The 27,681-nt window shown below is 44.6% G+C and overlaps 1 protein-coding gene across 3 annotated transcripts; it reads right to left on the bottom strand.

Moving 5' to 3' along the window:
- Nucleotides 1–1,502: 1,502 nt before the first annotated feature.
- Nucleotides 1,503–27,681, bottom strand: WDTC1 (WD and tetratricopeptide repeats 1). 3 transcript variants are annotated; one of them, XR_014514730.1, is made up of 17 exons: nt 27,304–27,681; nt 21,849–21,997; nt 20,529–20,612; nt 19,716–19,762; nt 18,461–18,572; nt 15,658–15,845; nt 14,945–15,127; nt 13,190–13,284; nt 12,741–12,856; nt 10,994–11,069; nt 9,131–9,227; nt 8,429–8,602; nt 7,444–7,679; nt 6,797–6,965; nt 6,414–6,606; nt 3,811–5,817; nt 1,503–3,692 (listed from the first exon to the last, which is right to left on the bottom strand). XR_014514730.1 is itself a non-coding variant. In XM_083455224.1 (16 exons), the coding sequence occupies exons 2-16, from the start codon at nt 21,975–21,977 to the stop codon at nt 5,620–5,622; spliced, it is 2,097 nt and encodes a 698-aa protein (XP_083311350.1). In that variant the 5' UTR covers nt 21,978–21,997; nt 27,304–27,681; the 3' UTR covers nt 1,503–5,619. The 3 variants fall into 3 exon arrangements, 1 of the variants encoding a protein (XP_083311350.1); XR_014514731.1 differs by having other exon boundaries at nt 1,503–3,698; nt 3,829–5,817; XM_083455224.1 differs by having other exon boundaries at nt 1,503–5,817.

Raw genomic sequence — 27,681 nt, 5'->3', positions numbered from 1 at the left:
AAACTGTCCTCTTAGCAGATGTCTTCATTTTGCAAAGTCTTTGGAATCAAGCTATTCTGAGCTTTCTATTTCTACAAGAAAGCCAGGAGCACTGCAGGGATATGCTGTCAAACACAGGATGATGCATCATGCCCTTACTGATCCTGCCAATACTATTGATTGCCCAGTTACCCACACTATAGAAACGTAATTGTGATGGGTCTAGATAAGGATTTGTAATTTTTCTAGGATACTGGAAACAGAAGACATGAGTTTTTCTACTAGGACTGCGACAAACATTCCCTGAGAAAATATCCATGCATCCATGCACACACACAGATTTATGGGACTATAGGGTGTGACCCTTTACCAGGTCAGATTATTTGTTCCTAAACCAGCAATTTACTCTGACTAGTAGCAGTGTTCCAAGATTTCAGACAGGTGTGCTTTCAATTACCGTATTTTTTGCTCTATAAGACTCACTTTTTCCCTCCTAAAAAGTAAGGGGAAATGTGTGTGCGTCTTATGGAGCGAATGCAGGCTGCGCAGCTATCCCAGAAGCTGGAACAGCAAGAGGGATTGCTGCTTTCACTGTGCAGCGATTGCTCTTGCTGTTCTGGCTTCTGAGATTCAGAATTTTTTTTTTCTTGTTTTCCTCCTCCAAAAACTAGGTGCGTCTTGTGGTCTGGTGCGTCTTATAGAGCGAAAAATATGGTACCTGGTACCTCTTCCTTTAGGAGCAGGGACAGGGCTGCATTTCCTTGTGGATAACCTTCCAGAGACTGCATGGGAGAACTCAGAGGAAAAAGTGGGCAGGACAGCAGGTAAGACTCTGACTTTTATACTTCTACACCCTTCCCCTTCTAGGCAAGTAAGAGGAATGGTCAGAGTTCAAGGGCACATTCCAGCCAGGCAAATGCACTCAAGGATGGCACAGAGTAGAGTTAGTTAGGGGCTTTGGCCTCTGGAGAATCTCATAAAGGCCTGGAGAGCTACATGTGGCCCCCAAAGGCTTGAAACTCCCCATCCCTGCTTTAAGTAGATGGGACTCAAGCCCTTGAGCCTGCAAATAATTTGCTATACTCTCCCCCAAGTATAGATATGGCAGCTACCACCCCTCTTGACAGGAGGCATAAAGCAGACCACCATGTACTGGGCCCAAACAGCTACCATTCGAGTTTCTCCTAAACTAGCAATTCCTAAACCTTTCCCCTCTTGGACCCACTGGAAAAATACAGAGATTCTTAGAGGATCATCTAATGGTTTTTCCACTGATTTTTTATTTAGGAAGTTGGTAAAGTTTCTCTCCCTGCATAAGAAATACAGCCACCATTGAATTCTGCGTTTTTATGCAAAACTGCTGCTTCGCAAGTTATGCAACTGGGGTGCGTAAAAATCTTGCCTCCGAGCAGGAAGATCAGGTGTTCGTTAGCATACCCACCAACCATGCAAATCTTTGCAGCAAACTAGTGGCACAAGGTCAGAACTGTCTCAAGAACAGAAGGAGGACACCAAAAGAAAACTAGAACAAAAATGCTTTTAATAGCTTAACCCCTTCTCTTCCAGGGATCAGAGAAACAGAAACACCCCATTACCTCCCCACCTTCCAAAAAAAACTAAGGCAGTTGTTCTGCAAGGACATATACTTTGGGGAAAATCTCATTTCAGATTCCTGAAAAGTTATATGGCAACTGTTTTCCCAGCAGCCAAAATGAAGCTTTTTCTATGCACTCATCATATTTATACACCAGAAGAGATCCCTGTGCTTGATTACAAAAATAGTATTTTGGGGGGCATCTCTCTATTAGAAAGAGTTAACCAAGAGGAAAACAATATGAGTATATCCTCTCCCTGCACACAAGCTAAGGCAGAGGGACAAGATAAATTTTAAAGCGCCTCTTCCTCCATCACGGTTTTCTTCTCTCCATCCACACAGATGCCCCCCTCATTCACAAGTATAGTCTACAAGCCCAGAATCAAGTACTCTAGAATATGGGGCGACCATTAGCCCAGTATTAAAACATGAATATTATTTTCAGTTAAGCAGCAACTAAAAATCTATCCATGGCAGAGGAAAGGGATACTTCAGCTGTCATGCCATGGATAGCAGGGAAGGAAAACACAGTGCTCAGCAGCAAAATAAAATTAAATAAAATTAGCTGCCACAGTGAAAGCTATGCAGAGAGGAATTCCGAACCTATTTCCTACAGAGTTTCTAATCTCAGCATTACTTTTTTTACACAAGTTTTGGATGTGAAGGTTTGAAAAGGAAGTTGAACTGGCATGTGGCAAGGACGAAGAAACTGAACATGAGTGAGAAGCTACAGACTGTATTGGGGTTATTCCACCAAAGGCTTGTGCACCTCTCCCACCTGTGACCTGCCCTCCACACACTGAAGTAGCTTCGTCTCCAGAACAGAGAAAGGCAAATTACTTTCAGGGTCTCCTCACTGGACTCCTTATCCCATGGAACACCTAATACATCATCATCATTGATTTGTATGCTGCTTTTCCATAGCCAACCATGCGCAAAGCGGTTTTATTCCTTTTGCTCCATTTATAATAAACAAGAGGCTGCTGATGGTTCTAACACTGTGGCCAATTGAATCCAATAAACAGGATGCTTGAAGGTCCAAGGAGAATCCAAAAGACTACAACGGGGTAAAACAATATGGTTCTCTTCTGATGTTCTGTACCACAACTTCAGCTGGCATGGTCAATGGTCAGGAACAATGGGAGTTGTAGTCTACAGAATCTGGAGGGCAGACACTATGTTGGCTATCCCTAGACTGCAATGTTTTTGAAGTAGTGGTCAACCTGCTCTGTCTCTCTTGTCTGCCTGTCTCTCTCTATACACATATACATATACATGTATATATGTTCATATATATATATGTGTATGTGTGTGTGTGTGTGTGTGTTCTTCTAGAGCAGAGTGGAGGCAGACCCAAGCTTGCACCTTATTTCCTACAGACTGGAGAAAAGTGCATTGCCAATGAAATGAAAAAGGCGGCAGGGTGAGCCAGCAAAAACAAGTGGGTGGGATAGGAGAAAAAATATTTTTCCTTCCCTCAGAAACCTAAATACTAGGCAATCAACTCAGGGTTTTTTTTTGGGGGGGGGTACTTTTAAGCAACTGGAAAGTTCCTGAAATAAGAAAACTGCAAGGGAAAACTCTTACCTACAACTCAGAGAAGATATTGTTTTTAAGATCCTTGAAAACACAGCAATGCTCTTGATTTTTAAGGAGAGTGTAGCGTGCAGTGAATATAAAAAAGTGATGGATTGAAGTGGCTGTCCAGCCAAGACAACAGAATACGGTTTGAGTAAATGGTGAGGGGAGCAATCTACAGTTGGCATAGTCTGGCCCAAGTTTCCTAAGAGTTATGCTGACTGCAAGGGTGTACAATCACCATTTGCTTAGTGGCAAGAAATTATGTGAAACCAAGGTATTTGCTTCTGTATAATATGCATACATCTTGGCTTTGGCAAGGGTTGAGCCAAAAGACAACATAGTTTTTTTTTTCTGGTTAACATATTGGGGACCATGAAAGGAACAGGATTTCTCAAACCTGGTGCCCCACCAGACATTGCTGGACTAAAACAACCACCATCTCTGGCCTCTGGCCATTCTTGCTGGGACAGCTATGTATTTGAGTTCAACATCACCTTGAGCAGCTTTTCTCAACCTTGGGTCCCCAGATGTTGTTGGACTACAACTCCCATCATTCCTAGCTAGCATGACCAGTTGTCGGGGGGTTGGGAGTTGTAGTCCAACAACACCTGGTGCCCCAACTGATCTAGAGAGAACCAAGTTGGAGAATGCTGCACTACATGATGCAAGACTACAGTATGTCATTCTACTCAGAAAGACCATGGGATGCTATTGAAGGTCTTATTTCAGGGCACACATTTTCAAGGGGAGGCAAAGCAAAGATGTTTAATGGAGACAGCAATGTTACAGTCATATTTCTCCTCAGCACCCACCCACAAATGGCTGCCTGCCTTGCTTCCAATTCCAAGCGTAAATCCCAGAGAAGAGTTACCTAGAAGAGAAGGTCTGAGTTGGTTCGAGACAATGGCGCATTATCAACACCATCACACCCTGAAGTTGTATTGACAGCAGATTTTATGCCATCATTATTTCTGCAACCACTTGCTCCAGAGATGTGACACAAAAGACGTGAAGGTATGTGCCATGTCCAGAGATCACTTTCCCAAACATGTGATCCTTCACAAAACACAGGAATTCTGTGTTCCTAAAAGCCAACCTTAAAGCAGCATTTGTCCTGGTCATGCATACCTTTCTCTCTCCGCCCTCCATTCTTACCTCAAGGAACAATGCTAGCAATTTAACATAAATGAGGAGAGAACAAATGTTACGTGTATTTCCCAGGGACTCTTGGGCTTAGGTCACAATCATATTTTTTAAAAAGCCACGTTACATCAACTGTGTGGTATCCATTTGATGGCTGGAAGCAAACAGGTAAAATGGAGTCATTTAACAAAAAAGAGGAGTCAACATCCTGTGCCACTTTAAAGACTCCTGCCCACCAGAAACAAGATTTGAGAAAGAATAGGCGGCTCCACTGAGAAGTTCACAAACCCCATGGAGATTCCTCTATGCATGGCAGAGGTGGGAGGTCACACAAATGTCAAGAAAATGGGGAAGGACAACCTCGTGGAGAGCCAGCGAATCAGTTCACTTTCAGCATTCAGTCCCAAGCAGTGATGAGGCATGTCCCACATACGCCACATGCCTAACCATAGACACACAAGAAAGAAAACATTCTGGGAGAAGTTGCCGGGGGTGGGGGAATCAGGAGTTTTCCAAAGAGCAGCAACATCAGGTCTTTTTACTAGCTCAAGTCACATAAGTCACAGAGCACCGTGTCAGGGCCTCTCTCTCTATTACAGCCATTTCTCTCTCTGCACATGGAAGAAATAAAGTATTGAATACCAGGAAGTCAGTTTCTCTGCCTGGTGTCATGTATTTTGCACCTCCAGAGTCACATGAATTAAGCTGCCCATGTTCTCTCTAGCCACTTGGTTGTGACCATGGCTTTAGATGCAGAGGCTGGGCTCATCAGCTGTCCTGTGGGCTGAAAGAGACACCAGAGAGGCCACAACTATGGGCCAATAGCTAGCAGCAGAGCAGGCAAGCCAAGCTTCAGAGACACAGATCACCGCATTAAACTTAATTCCATAATCCCTGCCCTAGTTTTACATTTTATTGAGTTTTTAAACATCCTCTCTGTAAAATGCATTCATGTAGGCAATGCCTCCCACCATCCAGGCCATGCAGCAGCGCTGGAGGAGGGGATGGCTACCAGTTTTACACTGCTCACAGACAACGTGGAAAAGGAACCCCTGTACAGTATAGATTCTGCTGGGAGGCAAAACTCAACAGGCCGCGTTACCATGCTGCTCAATAGTGGAACGGGGCAAAAGGGGGGAAGAAATAGTAGCAGCAGTTTAACAAAGCCACTCTTGCCCCTGCTGACGTGTCCTACTCTGTGCATAGTGTGAAACAGTGCAGTCGTTCATCAGAGTTCAAACTGAGCAAACTAGATTTCCCTTCAAACAAAGAAACAAAAACAAAAAAACCCCAAAATCATGGGAAGGAGAGGCAGTTCAGCTTTAGCTGGTCCGGCAGTGGACTTGCCCCTCGGAGCTGTCTTCATCATCTGAGCCTCCAGTCCCACCACTAGTCAGTCCTGTGATCCGGTAGCCCATGTTAAACAGCATCACCTCCAGTGGGTCAGCATTCATCCGCCTCTGGTTGGCTTGGGAAGCGCCTTCCATATCTTCCACCACTCGCCCGTTCAGTGTCTCGCTCTGCAAAACAAGAGGAAGGGCAACAGGCAACGTTAGCTGCTCGTGCTGGGCAAACCAAAGTGGGTGGGGTGCTTTTGGTTTTCCAAGCTTAGCCCATGGCAGACACATTGCTCTGAACAACATCATCATCATCATCATCATTTATTACTTATACCCCACCCATCTGGCCAGGTCTCCCAGCCACTCTGAGTGGCTCCCAACGGAATATAAAAAAAACCCGATAAAACATCAAACATTAAAAACTTCCCTAAACAGGGCTGCCTTCAGATGTATTTTAAAAGTCATATAGTTGTTGATTTCCTTGACATCTGATGGGAGGGCATTCCACAGGGCGGGCGCCACTACCGAGTAGGCCCTCTGCCTGGTTCCCTGTAACCTCACTTCTCGCAGTGAGGGAACCACCAGCAGGCCCTTGGTGCTGGACCTCAGTGTCCGGGCTGAACAATGGGGGTGGAGACACTCCTTCAGGTATACTGGGCTGAGGCCTTTTAGGGCTTTAAAGGTCAGCACATGCAAGTAGCATTCAGCAACCAGGCCTAGAGGTTGCCTGTAGAAGGCAGATGCATGCATTTGTCTAATCCTTTGTCTGATCATACCTCTGGTCTGGGATTCCACAGCCGTACGACTGGATCGATGCCACTGGTGGCCAGGAAGCAGTAACTTGGGTGGGGCTGGAGGCAGTTGACAATGGACTCGTCGCCTTGCAACACCCGCACCAGGTTTGTTGTTTCTTTTTCCCAGATGAAGAAGGAGCCGTCGTCAGAGCCGCTGACAATGTACTGTGCATTGCTGGGAGGGGGGGGCAGGGATTGTTGGAGAGAGTAAGTAGAAGAATTGAAGCAAGAGTCAGGTTTGATCATTGTAAAATGTGGACCAAACAAAATTTCCCTCGATCCCTAATTCAGCAGGCAGTACAGATGGAAGGGCAACACATAAACAGCAGAAACTCCACTCCTGACCTTGAGAGAAGTTGACATACCTGCCAAAAAAGTTGGCCTCTTTGATGTCTGTGGTGGTGTTGCAGTGGCCGCAGTATCTGAACTTGTAGTCATAGCTGCGCTCCCTCAGCACCATCTCATCATCCGAAATGGAATCTTTTCGGCCCGTTGCTCGAAGCCAGATAGGGCCGCTCCCTTTCTTGTCTTCCGCTAAAGAAAGTCAAACCAATGTTACTTGTTTCTAGCACTTGGGAGAGCACAAGAAAGCCTTGCTGCCTCTCAGTCTACCCTACTTCGCAGCGATAAATAACATCCTCTACCTAGGAAGAGTTGGACACGACTAAATGACTAAACAACAACAACAGCCACCTAGGAATTTTAAAGCTGGAAGGGACCTCAGAAATTATTGGGTCCTGGGGTGGGGAACCTCAGGCCCAGGGCTGAATGTGGCCCTCCTAGCTTCTCAGTCTGCCCCTGATCTAAATTACACCCACCACCATACAACTGATATCTGCGCTGTTCAGAAAAACATAAAGGCATAAAAAGAAAAGTGCAGTGCTAATGCAAGTTGCAGCTGAATAGTCTTGAATCATGTACACCTCAGAGGTTTGATAATTTAAGAAAAGGAATCTAAGCCTTCACCAATGCTCAGGGCAGGATGGCAATACGCTGGCACAACAGTTCTCACCATTATCACTTTTTGAGAAAAGGGCTGCATTGATGTCCCGGTCCAGTGCATCACAAGCACTGCTATGTGCTTGCTCAGGGAATTTTCCTTTGAAGTCATCCAGACACTCCAGTGCTTCTGCCACATACTTCAGCTCAAAGAGACAGCGAGCCAGGCGGAAGTGAGCCTTCAAGTGGCATGGATTTAGGGAGATGGCCTTTAAGCAGTCTCTCAATGCATCGTAGTGATCCCCATCCCTGTAAAGGTGACAAAAATCCTAATTATTCAGTGGGAAAGTATTTCCCCTCTTGCTTCCAAAACTCATTTACCCCCATCTAGTTCAGTATTCTCTGAAATGTCTGATTGCATCTCTCCAGGGTTTCAGACCTGGTCTTTCCTAGTCCTACCTGGAATGCCTGGGATTGGACCTGGAACTTTTTACATCCAAACCATGCACTCTACCACGGAGCTATGAATGAGCCCACATTTCCCTCAAAACAGAAGCACCTCTGCTTTTCTTCCACAGCAGCAAAAGCCAGACTATACTTGGTCCTGATATATGGGCACTATTGCTTGCAGAATTTTCCCAGGAGGGAAAGACAAGATAGATTCTTTCTGTTAGGAGAGAAGAAGCAGAGGAAGGCATAAACTATCTGAGAGGGGGCTCATGTGGCTCCTCTGGTGAGAGCATTCTCCCCTCACCTTGTGCGCTCTCAAGATGATGTTGGACTCCAGCTCCCTGGGTCATGCTGGCTGGTGCTGATGGGAGCTTGAGTCCAACAACGTCTGGGCATCACCAGGTTGAGGAAGGCTAGTCTAAAAAAGAGACAGCCCATGAAAGAGTATGCAGACCAGTGGCTTTAGCAGTCAGACTGACAGCCGACTATGGAGGAAGTAATATCCACATACTCTTGAGATCAAGGAAGGGCAGAGCAACTCCCACAGTGCTATCCTAAGATGGCAAGAGAGGCTCATTTCATTAAGGAAAGTGGCCTCGTTTGCTTACCACTTGCGCTTCATGTAGGCAGCAGCTCTGTTTCCGTACAGCATGGCATTGCTGGAGGCTTTCTGGACAGCTTTGCTATAAAGCTGGATGGCTTGAGTCCATTGCTGACAAGCAAATGCCTCGTTGGCTTGCAGCTTGATTTTCTCCAGATAGGGAGGCAGCTCCACCTGTGGACTTCAGAAGGGAGGGGAGGAGAGGAGAGCTGGAATATGTCAAAATAGATCCTGGCCATGGAACCCCTCCTTACCCCCAACCTCCCTTTGATTTATTAAATTTATACTCTGCTTTTATAAAACAAAACACACTTTTATTTCAATCAGTTCTCCCAGTTGGATAAACAAGTTTCTGCCACAGAAGTCTATTCTGTATTGTTTTTTAAAAAATTATATTCTGCTGTTTCTTGCGCAGTTAAGTGGTTTTTGGGGCTTTATTATGCTTTGTACATCACCTTGAGATATATGTGGAAGATAATAGCATTAATGGCAACAACAGCAACAACTCCCAGCAGCCCCAACCAGTACAGCTGTGTTGGATGAGGCTGTAATCTAAAACATCTGGAGGGCACCAGGTTGGTGAAGACTTGGCACAGTTTCCAGTCAAGTTGACTCTGGCTCTCAGTCTCTTTAAGTAAATTCCCAGAACTTTTTGGACACAGTTTAGCTCAAAAATACAAAACAATTGAAGACAAGCATGTCACCTTACCTTATGTGTGCTCGTCCCTCAGACAGCCTGAAGCCGTTGCTGTGGAGATGGATGCCATTTGACACGCCATTGGTTGATGTTTTCCCATTCTGCACCTCTTGAGTGTTGGAAAGACAAGCAAGGTGTAAGTTGCAGATAATGTACAGGCATCTTGCACATACTTGGCCTTTCAGTTTCATGGACTCATCAATCCTCAAGGAGGCCAAGGGTAAAACAAAGCATATATGTTGAAACCACCACCACCCCTGCATCCCAGAAATAAACACTCGTGACTCGCATAGAACTTGTAGCCTTTCATCAAGTTGGTTACACGAGCAAGATTTCAATCTGCTCTTCCCTGGCTCACAGCTCATTGTGTAAGCCTGGCGCCCCCACCTCCAAGGACCACCCATACCAATTACACAAGGCACGTAGCTTGGGTCAAATAAGGCTGCAACTTATATTGATTACAGATGAAGGGTTTGGCAAGGCATTGGGAAGCCAATTTGACCTGCTTGCTGAGGTATACCGTTTGGAGTCAACTTAAGGCAAAGGGGGCTTAATGATACACATCAAGTAGGCACCCCCTTCCCCCCGTGGGGTTGCCAGCTTGAGAAGTGTTATGGTCCTCGCCCCCACCTGGACTTTTGGACAGAAGCAGCTGCTCCTGGATCTCTGAAAACTCTTTGTCGCTAGCCTGTGCGAGGTATCTCAAAAGTCAACATCAACCAGGAATGCAGATATGGGCATACAGCTCCCTCCAGAGGCACATTTACTTAAACTTAACAAAAAATAACAACTAAATGGCAAACTAGTAGGCTTTGTTCATATTTAACGATCATAGCTTTTCCCAAGCAACCCTGGGAATCGTAAGTCAGAAAGAGCACCAACAATTTTGTTAAGATCCCTATCCCCCACTCCCTGGTGTGCACACACACAAAACTACAGTTCCTGGGAAAGGGAGATTGGCCACTGAACCAGCTTATGTTTGCAGTGTCCTGACATGATAGCATTATACTACCAACTCCATGCTGTACTATTCCAAATGGGAGAGAAACCCTGAACACAGAGAACTGCACTATGAGTGGTAAGTGAAGTCAGCAATGGCGCTTCCACTTGCAGTGGTACAGGGAAAGAAGAAGCCTTGTGGTGCTGTTTCATTAGCTTTCATTAGCCACTAAGTCCTGCCTCATACACTTCCCTCAGCCCTATCCCCTTTAAGCAAATAAGTGTCTATCCATTATAAACATTTGGTTTTATTGCTCTGCAAAGAGGTATGCGCTGGGGACTTACAACTCAATATAAAAAGTCCCATTTTCTGCTTTGCAACATGCTCTGACATTCCATTATGTTTATTTCTTAGACAAAGCCACAGCATGTCATAAGTTACCTACCTTGGCAACTTGTTTGGTAAAGATCACCACTTCCAATGTGACAGATATAAAGCAGCAGCGAGTTTTGCATATTTTACTTGCATGTTATTAGCAAAACCCACATACCAATGGCATGAATGTGACCAAAATGGGTATCTAATACTTATTCACCAAAAAACAATGGGGCGGAATAGCAAGGAGAGGGTCACCGCATTATCTATGGGATACTGCAAAGCCCATTAAGTAATTAAAGACTGGAATCTCCCCGGTTTGTTCAAAGACACTTAAATTACACTGATTGGGAATAAAAAGCTGTAAAATTTGCTGGAACTGGGTTGCAAGTCCTCCACACAACCACCATTCCAAGGACAACACCAGTTTTGAAATCTATGTCAACCTCCAAGAGGGCTAGAAACAGGCAAAAAGCTGGAGTGGCCACAAAGAAATGCCTTAGGAGTTGAATACAAATACAGGCGCTTTCTTCAATTCAAGGTAAATGTAGTTCGCTCACCTCCTGAAGAGTGGCATTTCTTTGGCAGGAGAAAAGTGTATGGCCGCTGCTTGTAAGTCAGATCAAATAAGTAAACCTAGAAATCAAGTGGAGGACAGTAAGTTTGCAGGCTATACAAGCCAAGTTATGATGAAGAAATAAAAGTATTTGTTTTCTGCCAGTTAACATGAACATGCACGTGTCTAGTAGAGAGCAACTATGTCCTCTACTGGGTAATGTAAAACATTACTTCAGAACCCAAAAGGCGCCTCCCCACCCTCAAAAGATGGTCACTGGGAACTGAATGCCTAGTGATGCCTTAAGAAAGAACCATGGATTTCAGAGTAATATATACAGAACAGCTTCTTCGTCATAAAACAACAAAACTATACCAGTTTATGGAAATTTTAAATCAAGCCACCTCTTTGACTAGGAAACTGATTTGTCAGGTGAGAACAAAAGCAACCACAGAAAAACTTCCTACATTTGGAAAAGGATTTCTTCATATGTTCCTAGGACTACATGCAGAAGCCTAGGAATGGTCCCAGAATTATCAGAATTACCAAAATGTGTCCCATGCCTTGGAGTGTGCACACACACACACAGCATGAAGCAGTTTATTAATTTAGAGTAGGGAAGGATATCATGGAGAATTTTATGTGGTTTCATACACAACAGCAAAATTCCTATTTTGAAAACCATGAGTATGAATTTTTTAAATATAATAATACACACTGAAAAGCCAGCTTAAGTCTACAGCCTGCAGTGAAACTACCAAAAGGAAGCACCTATGGACAGAGACCATGTCATGCTCTGTACACCAAGTCGCACTTTCCTGGTACCAAAGAAAGTGTTCCTTTGCTTCCAAAATCAGAAAGTGCTGGGAAGGATAAGGTGTTTGTTCATTGCCAGCATTTCCAGGGCACCTATGATTTTCAGAGACAGTTAAGGCAAGGATAGGGAGTTCTGTGCCCTTCAGATGTTGCTGGACTCCAACCCCAGCTAACATGGCCAATGGTCAGGAATGGTGAGACTTCTAGCCCAGCAACATCTAGAGGGCAACCCAAGGGATTCATGACCTTCATGGAAAGTCCCCACAGCCGTTATCTTCAGGAAACTCAGCCCAAAGAGATTGGAGGGATGAGGAACTACTACAAAACATATGCAGTACTAGCTGCCCAGAACGAGCACTGTGCAAATCATTTAATGACTGCCAAGCGATCATCCACATATATGAAACCACTACCATTGAAGAGCTACCTGGCACCGCAGTGGCTGCAATGCTTTTCAGTGAAAGCAATTCATATATTTAGCTTCAAGTCTATAATTAAATAGGCCCTTCCAGAGATTTATGTGGCAGCAAACCTAGATTTGGGGAAAGGAGAAGGGATGACACTTCCAGGTGCAGCGAAGTATGGTTTGATCCCAACATGTTTCACGTCTTCTTCATGGGAGCTCTTAGGCATAACCAGCACCAGTAATTCCACATAAGAGAACTGTTTCACATTTGGTTTGATTAGAATCTTAGCTTTTTCTATTTTGCAATATTTTCTGCACTGTGGATGGGCCAAAGGCCACTCAGTCCTTGTGGTGCTGACCTTGACCCCTTTGAGTTTTATCTAGGAAATCTTTTGAATGACTTTCCAGCCCTGTGAGGGTTGCTCAAAGAAATAAAATTGGGAAATGGAAACAACAACCCCCAACAACCCAGTCCCAAAACACCTGCCCATCAATTTCTAATGGGTAATTCATCTGTGATCCTTCTTACCTGCTCCCCTCCCATGTTGACCAAGAGTTCTGTACCATCAGGACTGAAGGTGACATATGTAGCTACCAAAACTCTCAGCCGGTTATTGTAGTCTGGCAATTTCACTGGAAGATGCCCTGAAGAACGAGAAGAAACTCAAGCGTAGCTCACCTCAACAACTTCACAGAGTGGAAGTGACCTCAGCCCACTATTACAAACTTTCAAAAGGTGCTTTACTGTAAAAGCATCTCATATTTGTGCTGGCCTTTGTAGCACCCGTCAGTTGTGATATGAAGGAGTTCTCAACTCATACTAAGCTCTCAACAGTCAAGGAAATCCATGTTTGAGCCATCCACTCCCAGTCCAAGTAACTTAAAAGCACCTGCACCTCCTTAATGAGACAGCAAAACCACCATCTTTTGGAACACAAGCAGACCCCAGATTAGTCACAGCACACAAAACTGTCTTACCTGCTACATAGTACTGTGCTGCACCATCTGGAAGGGGTTTCTGCCGGTCACAAAATGTATGGACTCCAGCTGTGGGATTCTGTTTCATTGTTTTTCTAGACAGAAGGGAGAAAGAGTTTAATTTTGATGATGCTGGTTTTGAGGGCAATGTTAAAACCACTGCTTTACTTGGGGAAAAAAGTACCAAATCTGTTAAATTAAAAAGGCGAAACACAAGGAAACTACCAGGGAGCAGAGTGGGAGAGGATACTGGGACAGTATGAGTTCTATATGCTTAAAAAGATGGGAGAAGAGGACTGACGGAACAGGAGGCTGCTGAATTTGGGAGGCATTATCACTTGGTGCAAATTAGGTATACAGATTGCATCTTACCACAAGGAATCATCCTTCATGTGTAGTGCAACAGACAATGTTAAAGTCTGACTATTTTAAAAAAGTTTTAATTACAGACTCCTGCTTTTATAAACATGGCACTTTACCAAGTTAACATCAGCAAAACAAAGAAAAATCAATGTCCCAAAGACTTCACAATTTAGATTTCAACTATGGGAACAATTAGAAAGAGAGTGGAGGGAAGAAGGGGGGGGGGGAGCAAGCAAATGTAGTTAACACAAAATAAAATGCCATAGATTTACTTTCAATCAGGAATGAGAATTAATAGCTTCTAGTACATACAAGCCAGTGCTCTCCTGCAAGTCTTTGGTATGATGTCATACTACTGATAGCTTTGGCATTCAGGCGTAGAATTTTCAATTACAGCAAAAGTAAAGATCAAGATGTACCCCTTTATCTCACTTTATAAAGCTGGTCCCTGCCCTCCCCAACACACAGTTTTTCTATGCATGTACATACATGAATATATTCATCACCTTTACTGTCCGCATCATACCGTACAGGAATCAAGCTCTCTGAAACGAAACTGTGTGCTACTTCATTCCACCTTTTAAAAGCTGCTACGGGTCCCTCTCTTTTGTTGCAATAAACTAACCTGAATATTTTTCAAGAGTCTACTTCTCTACAACAGCCACATATATCCACTTGCAGCTGGACAATTTCCAAGGTTTAGCCAACAGAAATGACTCATGTGACCCCGGATGCACCGTCATGTTCAAAGTGCATTATGTCCACCTTTATGGTGAGGCAGTCAAGCACTCCATCTCATGGCAGAGTACACTCTATGGCTAAGCTTAAAATAAATGTTGGCCTGTAGTCCACAGCAATATGACTGATGGTCTGCTGCTACAAAACCAGCACAGCTAACGCTAAGGAACCTGTAGTGTACTCTGAGTTTACAGCGCCCTCTACAGTTCATGTGAATTGGTGCAAGTCTTTCTTGGTTTTACATTACAGTGGTGCCCCGCAAGATGAATGCCTCGCAAGACGGAAAACCCGCTAGACGAAAGGGTTTTCCGTTTTGGAGGTGCTTCGCAGGACGAATTTGCTATGGGCTTGCTTCGCAAGACGAAAATGTCTTGCGATTCCTAGGGTTTTTTTTCCGCTCCCCACCCCCTTTTTCTAAGGCACTAAGCTGCTAATAGCCTTTTAGCAGCTAATCCGCTAATCCCTTAAGCCTTTAATAGCCGCTAAACCGCTAATAGTGCTAATCCGCTAATGGGCTTGCTTCGCAAGACGAAAAAACCGCTAGACGAAGAGACTCACGGAACGGATTCTTTTCGTCTTGCGAGGCACCACTGTACTTTCCCTTCTGCCTGAAGACTTAAATCCCACCAAGCTCCAAGAATTAGTTATCGTTACCTGTGATTGTGGATCATGCGTATATCATAGATCCGTACAAAAGGCCCACTGGCTCCCACTGCCAGGTAGTTATTGTCCTGGGGGTTGACAGTGAGACACTTTGCCTCCACAAGCTGTCCACAGTATTCCGTCAGGTCAATCAGGACCTCTGAGTGTTTGCTGTTCTCTCGCAGGTCATACTGTCTAAAAAATGAACAAATGAAAGTGTGTTAACAGGTACATACAGAACAGAAGAAGCCACTGATAGGCATCACACACTGAGCCACCATGGAAAATGGGGAATTAAGGCGCCAATGCTTTGCTGGTCTACTTCTTCCTACCTAGGTTTTGCTTAGGTTGGTTCTCTTTGACGAAGGCTAATTGGCAGAACACACATTTTGCATGCAAAAAGGTCACAGGTGCAATTTCTGGCATTTCCAGTTAAAGGTTTAGAGTTGCAGGCCAATGTGAAGTCTCTGCCAAAGACTATGTAGAGCTGCTGCCAGACATAGCAGACAGTACAGGGCTGAATGGGCCAATGATCAACACAGTATAAGGCAGCATTGCACCTTATACTGAATTTGGCTTCAAACAGTTCTGGCTCTTACACCATACCACACAAGCCTGAGAATTGCAGTACTGTAATAGCCAGCAGAGAGTTCTTAGCATCCTCACAAAATTCACTGCCCTTGGTAGGAAGGGCTGTCGCTCTTCAGATAAGAAAGCACTTGTACCTAATCAACCCATCCTCAGCTGCACTCCAGAAGGTGTTGGGCCACATGGGAGCTGTGGCAATACGCTTGACTCTGTTTTTGTGATCCCCAAACATATGGATGGTTTCTTTAACCGTCAAGTCGTGGACATGCACCTTGGAATCGGCAGCCCCAGTGATAAGTATCCGATCCTCTGCATGTGGTAAGAACTGTGGAGAAACAAAGCAAGATTTTCAAAGCATGGATCTTCCAACACAACCACAACACTTTCCCCTAACAACAAACAGGCATCCTATTGCCTGCTTAGGATAGTGCCGCTGAGCAGCCCCATTTGATTGGCTTTGGGTTGTATCCAATGTAGCACTAAATGAAAATCACTTAGTGGTCTGCTTGTTCCGCTGGCAAAGTGTTTTGCACCAGGGGAATGTTGTTGCACAAGGTAATGCACAAGCGGGTTGCTGGTAACCTTGTGCAGTTTATTGTACAACAATCTATTGTGCAATGAATTTCTGCTGCCAACGCAAAAGAACTTACACTTATAGACAAAGAACACTGGATACATCCCATAACTGGTAAGTGCCCACCTCCAGTGAAATTCCTAAGAGTGCTTTTAGGACAAATACAAGAGGAGGAAACCCAAGCATGCAAATGTTTCCAGGGCACATAAACTACATACATGTACACTCATGTGTGTTGACGGGGGGTGCAGGGAGAATTAAGCACATTAGGCTGTGTGTGTGTGTTGGTGCATATGCTCACGTCAAGTTCAATGTGCAAATGGCCAGGAAGGAAGGTACACCATGGTGATAGGACTGGTATAACCTCAAATCTCAACCCCTCACAATTCAGGGCCAATTGGGGAGGCAGGGAAAGCAAGAGGGCCATTTGGCCCCAGGCCTTAAGCTAAAGGTGGATAAGTCTGTCAATGGTTGCTAGAAGAGATGGAGGCTACACTCTGCCTCCACAGTCTGAGGCAGCAATGCTTCTGAATAGCAGCTGCTGGAAATTGGGGGGCGGGGGTGCTCTTGTTCTCAGATCCCACAGGCATCTGGGTGAAAGCTGTGAGAATCAGATGCTGGATAAGATGAGCCATTGGCCTGATCCAGCAAGCTTTTCTTATGTTCTTAACATCCAGAGGACCACAACTTCCCCAGTCCAGCCTTAGAGATACACCCTGATCCAGCAAGGAAGAACCACATATCTGTATGTGTTGAGCTGCTACAATGCTAATCTAGCACCCACTATATATTTGAGAAATGCGTATGAGTAAGTACATCACCATGCAGGACCCACTAGTTGCTTACAATAAGGACTGGACTGATGTTGACTGGAACCACCACATATATTTTATTCTTTTTGCAAATTGTTTTCAGGGGTCTTGTAGTGGTGGTTTTTTCAAAAAACAATCAAGCAGTATATAAATTTTATGAAATAAATGATTGTTACTTTTGGTCAAACTGTGGGTTATTTTGTCTGCCCCTCTGAGGGATAATTTTATAATAATTTTATAAGTGGCCTTAGGCTCAAATATAAAAGAACAGAAATGGAAGACTGAGAGATAAAAATGGCGACAAAGGAAATCCACCTATTCAGACAGCACAGCACATGACATCCTGCTTTATGCTGAACTGGAGCATCCCAGAGAAGTGTGATAAGTATGCACAACACATTGCCCAATTCACTCATTCACCCAGAGATTTGTAGCTACCACACATCATTCAGCATATACAGGAAAAACATCACAACTTGGGGCTTGTGCTTGCCTCTACCATTATCTGTGTGGAGCTGGTGTCTGTACATTCATTCTGATGTCAGCAAGGGAGTCACACAACTGCAAGCTTCACTTTTCAATCTGTGCAGCCACCTTTTCCCTCTTTAGCCTCAGCTGAATGTGGACTGGATGAACCAGTCACATGAGTCTGTCACCATAAACACAGCAGCTAGTGCGCATGCAATGAGCTACGAGAGAAAACCCATGCAGGCCATAATAGGCATGCCAGAAGTTTGTGCTGATGACAGCTATTTCACACCACTGGTATACTGACTGGGGAATGAGGAAATAACAACACTGACCATCCAAAAACAGTCCAAGTCTGGGCCATGTAAAAATAATTGAAGCAGAGATAGCCCTACCATGAGGATTTGGGGTGCCATTAATGGCAGCAGAGTGGAATACAGATTATTTGACCCACAGGGCACAACCAACTGGGAGGTTCTCTGGGACAAGTGCTATTGAAATGGGCAACAGTTGTGGAACAGCACCATCAGTCAGGCATCATTTGAATTATTCGCCTCAAAATGCCTGGGGCTGTCCCTGGGTCTGAGACACTGCACAACAGATTTGTCACAGCAGTGTCCAGTCTGCTTCCCAATGCTGAAGATTTACAAGTTCTCCTCTGTTTCAAATATTCAGACTGCGAGTGTAGTTGCTTGTGTAGCCAGACGAGTACACGAGGTTTTGAGCCTTGCTTGCTGGGGCTGATGGGAGCTGCAGTTTAGCAACATCTGGATGGCTAAAGACTCCCCACTGAAGGCTTAGAGGAATCACAAGGTTTGCAGAAGAGCAAAAACTAAAAACAACAACAAAACCCTTAAAGGGAGGCATGGTGACCCTAAAATTGGCCTACTGAGGAATAAATGTAGGCAAGAAACGTTGCATAAATGTTGAGTGCAGGGGACAATAGAATGGAATGGCCTGAATCCTGAACAGCAACACTCCTCACTGTGACATGTTGTTGCATGACCCATTCGTAAATGCATACTGCTTAAAGAGACCATTTCCCCTCTGCTCACCCTTTCACCACTTTGCCCAAAACCCACTCACCTTGACTGAGAATATGTTTGCTGTATGTCCTGTATGCATGGAGAGGAGCTTCTTATGGTGCAGCGGGTCCCACACTATCGTGTGCTGGTCATCAGAGCCAGAGGCCAGCAAACTGAGAAGTCAAAGGAGACAAAGCGTTATGAGCTTTGTTGCCCATGAAAACAACTCTGAGCTTCCATATTGTTCCACATTCATTTGCAGGAAGACCTCAGGTGCAAGTGCAACCTGGGACACTCTAGAATCTATGGAGGTTTGTGGAGTACAGCAAGGAATTAGAAGGAGAAGCAAATGTCTCCACTATCAGCATGATAATTGACAGAAACCGGACAAGATAATGGCAAATCATCAGCTGACAATTTGTGGAAAGTGCCCCATACCTCCAACTAATGCCTTTTGATTTAAACTGTTCCCTTGGCCAGATAAGCTTTCCATAGACATTTAATGGAGTTGTCTATTCTTCCCTACTGTACTTTCCCTGCAATACAAGGACGTGACTTACAGGTAAGAAAGTACTTCTGGCCTCTCATGTCAAACATGGTCCACAGGTTCTATTCCAGCAAGTCTCCAGGTTGTGCTGTGCAGCCTGCCTTTATATGGCTTACAGTATGTTATGGTTAACATAACTCCCATCTCCCAGCATTTAATCCAGGCATGAAGAACATGCGGATCTCCAGATGTTGTTGGACTGCCATTCCCATCCTCCTCAACCTTTGGCCATCCTGGCTGGGGCTGATAGGAGTTGGGAATGTATGTGACTTATTTCATCTTATTTTTTTATATCATAAATTTTATACACAGCTTGATTGTAAAAAAAAATCTGAAAGTAGTTCTGGAGATCTACAGATTCTCCACTCCCAATTTAATCCTTTCTGAAAGTCACGACATTGTATTGCATGAAATAAAATAGTAAAATTTGTCTTGCTGGATTAAGCCAAGGTCTCATCCAGTTCAACATTTAATTTCAAATAGCAGCCAACCAAATGTCTTCAGAAGCTCACAAGCAGGGCACAAAGGCAATGGCTTCTCAATTTGACAGCTGCTAGCCACAGCATGAATGTGCTTAATCTGCACTTTAAAAACGAATGAAAAATTGCTGCTGGAAGTGGGAAGACAATAACAAAGGCACCATTTGGCTAAGCAAGAGAGCAAAATGGAAAGCGGCCCCATCGTAAACTCAGTTGCTCATCACGTTTTACAGAGTTCCCTTCACTGGATACATGCTACAGTCATCCTTTAAATTTTAAGACATACTTACTTTCCCTTTTCATTCCATTCAAGGCAGTTGACACAGCCAGTATGACCCTGGAAGAGTTATACAAGGTGATGCAAAGAGTTATACAAATTTTAGATTTAACAGGATTCTAAGACGGGGATAAAATAAAATATAACACTATTTGGACATGTCCAATTCCCCTTGTAGTTTTAAGTTCTCAGAACCTCTTTTGGATGTCACTCCCTTGACTACTCATAATGTGCTTGCTTGCACATACTGTACTTCATGAAACTTTTTACCTTAAAAAAATAGCCATGAATCATGGACATTTGAGGGAAGTAGGTTCATAATGTCACTTTCTAATGAACCGAGCCTTACAACTAGGTAACCTTACATAGGATTAGACCGCTTGGCTGATACTCACAGGATACTGACGCTTTAGATCTAGCTGAGATTTGCATATCACAAACACATAAGTAGGTGCTCAATTCTTTTAGGCAAAGACCTAGCTCTTGGAAGGGGGAAATCCAAGTAGACCAAGGATGGGCAACCTCTCCAAGCATTCTTGAGCTCCAGCTCCCATCATCCCAGACAGCAAGAGCAATGGTCAGGGATGGCAGCAGCTGGAGTCCCAACAACACCTGGAGGACAACAGATTCCCCATCCCTGAAAGAGATTAAAAACGGTGGCACTTGAAGGTGGTTCTTTGCCAACACAAATTGTTAAATAAATGTAAAATGTGTCAGAAGGGGCACACCAATCCTTGAGGGGAACACTGGATTTTGGTTAGCATTCAGCAGCTGTCATTGTAAGGGGAGGAGCTGTACTACAGTTCCTCCAGCACTTGCAACTTACCTGCAGCTCTGCCTCCAAGCCCAGGCGCTGGATGAAGGGGTCAGTGACATGATAGTGTCGTTCAAAGCTGAGGGCACCCTTCTCCTATAAAGAGCAAATGGATATCATGCCTTACTACGTCAAGAATCAATACGTGAGCTCTTAAATCTAACTCTATACCGTTCCAACACAAGGCACAGCATTACAATAATCCATGGAGGCCCTTTTCCAAGTGCCCCCACAATCCAGGGTATGGAGGGTGGCTGTGAAGGAGAGGAGTTTTTCAAATGCAGCAGCGGAGCTGTGGAATGATGGAAAGCCCCTTGCTTCTTCTCCTTGCTGTTGCTTTGAGATCTTCTGAGGAGTTTCTTCTCCTTGTTTCACAACTGGGGGATGCTCCATATTTAACAATGTGAGGCGCATGGGTGGCCATGGCACTGATGGGATTCTGGCACATAGTGAAGACTTCTTTGTTCTCCGCAAGCTTTCAGACGCCATGTTTAGTTTAATTTCAAGTGTCTCCCCCACCCAGCAGCTTCTAGTCTGTTTGCATTTAATATTGCTTGTTATCATTTTTAATTGCACTTTGACTCCTTTTGTAAGTCCTACAAATATAAGAGGTTTGAGAGTTTGTCTGTCTTGCAACCAATCAGTATATAAATTTTAATAAATAAATATTTGTTTTGATGTAAGCCACCTTGCGCATATTTGACAAAAATCAACATACAATAATGCAAAATAAATTAAATAAATGAGCCTTCTGCAGTGGTGCCCTAATTGCAGAATTCCCTCTTCTCACAAGTACAACTGTCATCATTCTGATGTCAGGCTATTTTCCCGAGACATTTTAAGTGAATGGTTGTTTTTGGTTGCCTTTATCTGTTTCAAATTGTATTTTATTGTTGTGCATCTGGTTGTTTTATTTATGTTTTGTATTCCACCTGCTTATCTGTACAGATGACAGTTGAGCTATGAAGTAAAATACTTATATACCTGTTCATTGCCTTCTCCAAGTGGGCTAGCAGCAATGAGAGTGATAAAGACAGAGCACAAACACACACTCTCTCTGTGTCCAGAGGGTGAGGGCAAGTGACTGGGCAGTGGCAGGGCAGAGGTGCTACAGCCACTCAGCAAGGAAAGCCTTCAGAGGGAATTTTGCCCATCTTCTACCCCCCTCAAAAGAACCCAGAGCCAGCACCACTGACAGCCAAACCATGGTTTGGCCATGACATCTGATCTGAGCTTAAAACATTAAAAGTATGTTCTCTGAGACCACACCAAACTACTCCAACTGCCTTTCAAGTTCATTATCTTCCTCCCTCCCTTTAGCGCAAGAGGTACCTTGAGCTGCCTGTGGATGAGGTCTCTAGTAATGTTTGCTTTTGCCATCTTCTCACAATAGGGCTGACGAAAGCAAGCTAGTGGAGGTGTTGGTGTACATCCGAGCATTCCAGTAGAGTTCGTGTCCATACAGAAGGCATTGAAATTACCTGTGGTCAAATAAGGGGGGTGGGGAAGAGAAGATTTTTTTATTATTTATACAGAAAATCATGATATGATGGCTACGGTCCTCTCCTGCTTTGACTCACCGCCCTCAGTGAATGGCATTTGCAAGACGACCCTGAATCTGAAAATTCCATTTAGCTATTAGGGCTAGTAGTCATTGATAACATGTCCTCCATATTGCTGCCTTTCCTAACCCCATTTTAAAGCCATCTACACACACAGCTATCACAACGCCTTGTGGCTCAGGTCCTACACCACCTTCTCCCATTCAAGCAAGGTCATTAGTTCCCACCACCTCTCCCCTTAGCCCTACCACTATGATCTCCCCTCTCCCCCATCAGCAGCCTGAATCCATCACTCACATTTGGAGATAAGAAGAGCCCTGCTGGATCCAGCCAAAGGCCATCTAGTTCAAGCAACCTGCTCCTCCACAGTGACCAATCAGGTGCCTCAGGAAGCTAGTGAAGCAGGGCAGTAAGGCAACATCCCCTTTCTGCTCTTGCTCCCCAGCAACCTGCATCCACTGGCATGCCACTATGAACCTTGAGGTTTACAATAGTTGCGACAGCTGAGGTAGTCCAGGCAACTGAAACTTCAAGACTGGATTACTGCAATGAACTCTATGTGAGGCTTCCCTTGTGGTTGGTCCACCGAGTGGGATCCTGTTAGCATTTTACACCTCTGCTCAAAGATCTGCACTGGCTACCAATTTGCTACTGCACCCAGTTCAAGGTTTTACTATTAGTATATAAGGCCCATAACAGCTTGAGGCCAGTTGACGTGAGGGATTGCCTTGCCCCATATGTGTCACTTCTATCTGTGTAAATTTCATAAGTGCTATATAACATTTGCTCCACATCCATGAGTCGATCTTTCAGCATGACAGCACCTACGCTTTGGAACACCCCAACTATTAATAATAGACAGGCACCTTAATCATGCTGTTCTAGATACCGACCAATTTTTTAAATTTTTTTTTTAGTACAGAAAACCTACCTGGGCATAAGTCAGGTGCGTAAAATGGTTTTTAAATCCTCCTGGTTTTATCTGTATATTACTGATAATTACTTTAGCATTTTGTGTGGAAGGCTTGGAGATTTTTGGATTAACACTCTCAGGCCCTATGATTGGCACCACCAACCCCTGTTGGTGGTGTCACTACTGCATGCTACCTGCGTGGCATAAACCCATTTATGGGAGGTCTGGTGAGGTCTGCCTCCCTCACTGCTTAGTTTAAGGAGGAAATTTAAAAGCATTCCTGTTTACCCAGGCATTTGATAGCTCAAAGAAACCATTCCTGGCAACCTTGAAATTATTAGCCAAGAGGATAAGGATTGCTTTAAACTGTTTCTAGATGTTTACAGTGGTACCTCGGGTTAAGAACTTAATTCGTTCTGGAGGTGTGTTCTTAACCTGAAGCACCACTTTAGCTAATGGGGCCTCCTGCTGCTGCCGCCACCGCGATTTCTGTTCTCATCCTGAAGCAAAGTTCTTAACCCAAGGTACTATTTCTGGGGTAGCGGAGTCTGTAACCTGAAACGTCTATAACCTGAAGTGTCTGTAACCCGAGGTACCACTGTAATTGTTTATAAATGTTTGATTGATTTTATATCTTTTAACATGCTTAAATGTTCATTTTTAATCATATTGCATTATCACTGATGTGTTTGCTGCGCTGGGTTCCTTTGGGAAGAGCCAGATATAAATTTAATAAAGATAAAATTTCTAATTCAATAAATTTTGTTCCCCCACCCCACTAACTTTATATATATCCCTGCGTATTAGTCATCACTTATCTTGACCAGCTAGCTACATACTTGCTGTGAATTGTGATCCTCACTCAATTCCACTACCTATAATCTGTTAGCGTGAGGCAAAACTGTAAGAAGGAATGTGAGCAATGCAACCGACCACTGAAGCAAGGAAAAACAGCCTATATCAAGATAGGCTTTTCCTCATTTTTTTAAAAGTGCGCTTGAGCTTTGGCTGTGCCATGCATCATGCATGCAAACAAACAAGCTGCAGTGCTCACTCAAGATAACTGATCATGCACAGAAACCCCAAGGGGCTTGTTTAATAGTAGAAAGGAATGAAGAACACCATCTCTTCACAGAGGAACAGTTGAAGACTTGGATGCCTCTTCAGGATGGGATTCAGCCAGCATTGCAATCCGTGCTCAATGGAGTCCAGCCTCAGAGAAACACATGGCAGGCAGGCTTGGTGGCAGGGGACAGAACTTGACAGCCATTCTGTCCCATACTGATATAATTATGTCTGGCTGTCAGCCTCTGCAGCAAGAAACTATGCTAACCACTCAAAAGAAGCCTAATAGCCCAAAGGAGCTCTCACTTTTGAAAGGGAGAAGAAAGATAGTTGGCCAAGACACAGTGCTCCAATTACATGAGAAGGGGAAGTAAAGGGTCAACTCACCCACCCACTTTTGGAGGCTTTCTTCTCAATCCACGCAGATGTGTTTCCTGAAACAGACTGAGCATGTGGCATGGGAAACTGGATGCCTGACTAGGATTGCTACACTGCCACATTAAAATGCTGCCTGTCCCTTTAAAAGGCTACAATCCTACACACACTGACTTGGGAGAACATCTCACTGAATAGAGCAGAATTTACCGGTACGCCTGAATAGCCTGCATGGAATCAGGCTGCAAGTAGGACAGAATGCAATTGCTGTGTCTACAGTCCTGTTCCTCCACTTATACTGTCACTAATCCTCCTCAATTGTCTGCAGTGTGGTGATAACTGCTTGTAGGCCCACTCTTCACATCAATTTGGTTGGTTGTCACAAGATACAGAGACTTTTCAGTAGTGGCCCTGTCACTGGGGAATTCCTTCCAATGGATGTATGATTGGCTCCTTCTCTGGTTGTTTTTAAATTATTCTTAAGGCCTTGATAATTTCTATCTATTTTTAACTAAACAAGGCTGCCAATTCACAATTTAACTGGCACTATTTTCTTTATGTAACATGTTAGATGGCTACCCTTTATGTTTTAAATCACTGTTATGCTTCTAAACATGAACTACCTTTGAAGAGTTTTTGACCCCAAAAGATGGAATAAACGTACTCTAAATAGTAAAATAAATCTGTCAGTCATACCACCAAGCCAACTACGATTGGCAACTATACTTGTGCTGTAGTGAGCTCTATGGATCTTCTAATGTAACTTATCACAGGCATGCTGAAGATCTGCATTCACAGCAAGATGATGCCTATAAGCACTTTTCCATCTTCATATTCAGTCATGCGATTCATCCACCAGTAGTTGAACACATTCCCATATAGGCTGTCAGCCAGTATTAAGCCAAATGATGTTTCCCAACTTCCTTTAGCACAGGTTGGCCATTACTCCTCACACTTGCTAGATATACTCATTTAACACATAAAACATTTAATCTAGATTGGCTTTACAGGTTAATGTTTGAGCTTGTTCTACCTCTTTTCTGATGCTGTCAGAGGCACATGTGTGACATGATTTCATACCTATTTTTTAATGTTTGCCATTACAATAAAAAGCAAGCACAGGTTTAATTCCCCCCATGAGGTCTACATGGAAGCATGTCAATAAAAAGAAATACTGCACTCTGCTTTGTACAAATGCCCACACTCACAGCAGAAAGCAGGGCACAGAGATTTTCAAAAGCCCAGAATTACATGAGCGAAATAAACCTACTTTGGATACCAATTGACAACAAAAACCAACCCAGTTTAAAATTATGCACTAAAATGGTAGTTAAGGAGCATGCTTTAGGAAGGGGATACAGGGTGCAAGATATCATTGGCCAGGCAGCAGGGAAATGGGCATCAAGGAAAGGTATTTGGGAAGTCAGAAGTTAGCAGTTAGCACACATTTCCTCCACAGCTAAGAAAATGCAAGGAGGCCCTCAGCACAACATTCACTTCTACCTCACATCCCCATGCATAAAAAAGTGGGGTGGGAACAACCAAGAGTTCACAACTGTTGGGGTTACAAATATGAATAATATTAAAACTACTGTAGAATTTAAGAACTTACTTATCAAATTTAGGAAGGACAATTTTCTGACAGAAGAGGCAAGACAGGAAAGAAACAGTAGCAAGGCAGTAAACATAAGATACAAAGACAGGCAATACTAGCAATGAGAGGAGGGCTGGTGTTTGTGTGTCTGTGTCCACACAGAGCACACAGATTGCTCTTTTTCCAAACCTCCTTCCTGCTCACAATCGCAATGTTGAACACATACAAATATTGCCAGACCTTTATCACTTTTACAGCTGGCACAGTATTAAAATAATGTGTTCCAAGGACAGCAAGAGGAAATAACTATTCTATGGTCAAGGTAGGGACAGTTGTTTTATGCTAACTGATCTGAGATGTTTGCCTCAACATTACCTATTAAAGTCTTGCGATACCTCATATTGTGGCAGAAGCTTTAATGAACTTGGCTTTTAATTCTGCTAACAAAGTGGGCCTTACTCTATTAAAATTTGAGTGAAAGGTCTCTGGCAGAGCACATCCTTTGCCTGGAGAACCCCCAACATCTCTAGGTAGGGCTGGAAGAAAACCCTAACTGAAATCCTGGCGAGCTGCTGCTGATAAGGGGTGGACACTTCTGAGCTAGATGGATCATTGGACTGATTCGGTCCAATGCAGCTTCCTATGTTCCTTGAAGGTCCTCAGCTCACAATATGCAGCATCTCCACAGAGGGCCAGAAAAGACCCATTCGAAACCCTGGAGAGCCGCTGCCAGTCAGCATAGAGAATACTGAGCTAGATGGACTCTGCATGAAGGCAACTTCCTACCTTCCTTAAAAGCTTCCGCCACAGTGAATCTGCTGGGGCCACAAAGCACACCATCTCTTTACGAAGGGGAAGAGGGAGTTCGTTGCTGTGTGAAAGACTAACCCTGGAATTTGCTAGGAAGAGAGAGAGAGAGAGAGAGACCTCAAGGAGGTGGGGGGAAAGAAACCTGGAGTGAGCTGTGCACCAACTTCCCTTGAACACAGTGGGAGGTTGCAAAAGCAGCCAGAAGAGCTACATGCTTATTCGAAACCCAAAATGCTGCGGTCCATTTTGTGCCCCTGTAAATTCACGTGGGGAGGGGGGAGGAAACGTGGGGGGGGGGTTGAAACAGACTATGGGGCAATAGGTTATTACGGAATCAAGGAAGTACAGGGGGGCGGATCGTGTGTCACTTGGAGGGGGGCATCTACCTTTGGAGAAAAAGAAGTGGGGAGGGGGGAGCCGATATCTCTCACGGGGAAGGAGGGAAGGAAGGGGGGTCACGGGAGTTACCTGTCAGGCCTCCTCAGGGCAGGCTCAGCAGCCGCAGCAGCCAGTGGACGAAGCCCCTGAACTTCCATGCAGGGGGGCGGCCCGAAGCCCGAGCCAGGGCAGGGGCCCCTCCGGGAGGTGAGTGGCTGGGTGGCAGCCTGAGCCGGTCGCCAGGCTTCGCAGCCCCGGCCTGGCTGGGACCCGAGCCCTCCGCGGCCCCCTCCTCTGTTTATCCCCTCCAGCTGTCTGGGGCTCCAGCTAACGCCACCTCCTTCTCCCACCGCCCCCCTCCCCTTTCTCCGACTCGGAGCGCAGAGCGCCTGCGCGACGCTAACTGCGCCACCAACCCCTATCCCCGCGCCGGCCCCTCCGCGGCGCGAGCGGCGTAAGGGCGCTTCG

Source organism: Podarcis tiliguerta (assembly GCF_965153285.1).
Source record: "Podarcis tiliguerta genome assembly, chromosome: 8".
Classification (NCBI taxonomy): Eukaryota; Metazoa; Chordata; class Lepidosauria; order Squamata; family Lacertidae; genus Podarcis; species Podarcis tiliguerta.
This window is presented reverse-complemented; position numbering and strand designations above follow the sequence as displayed.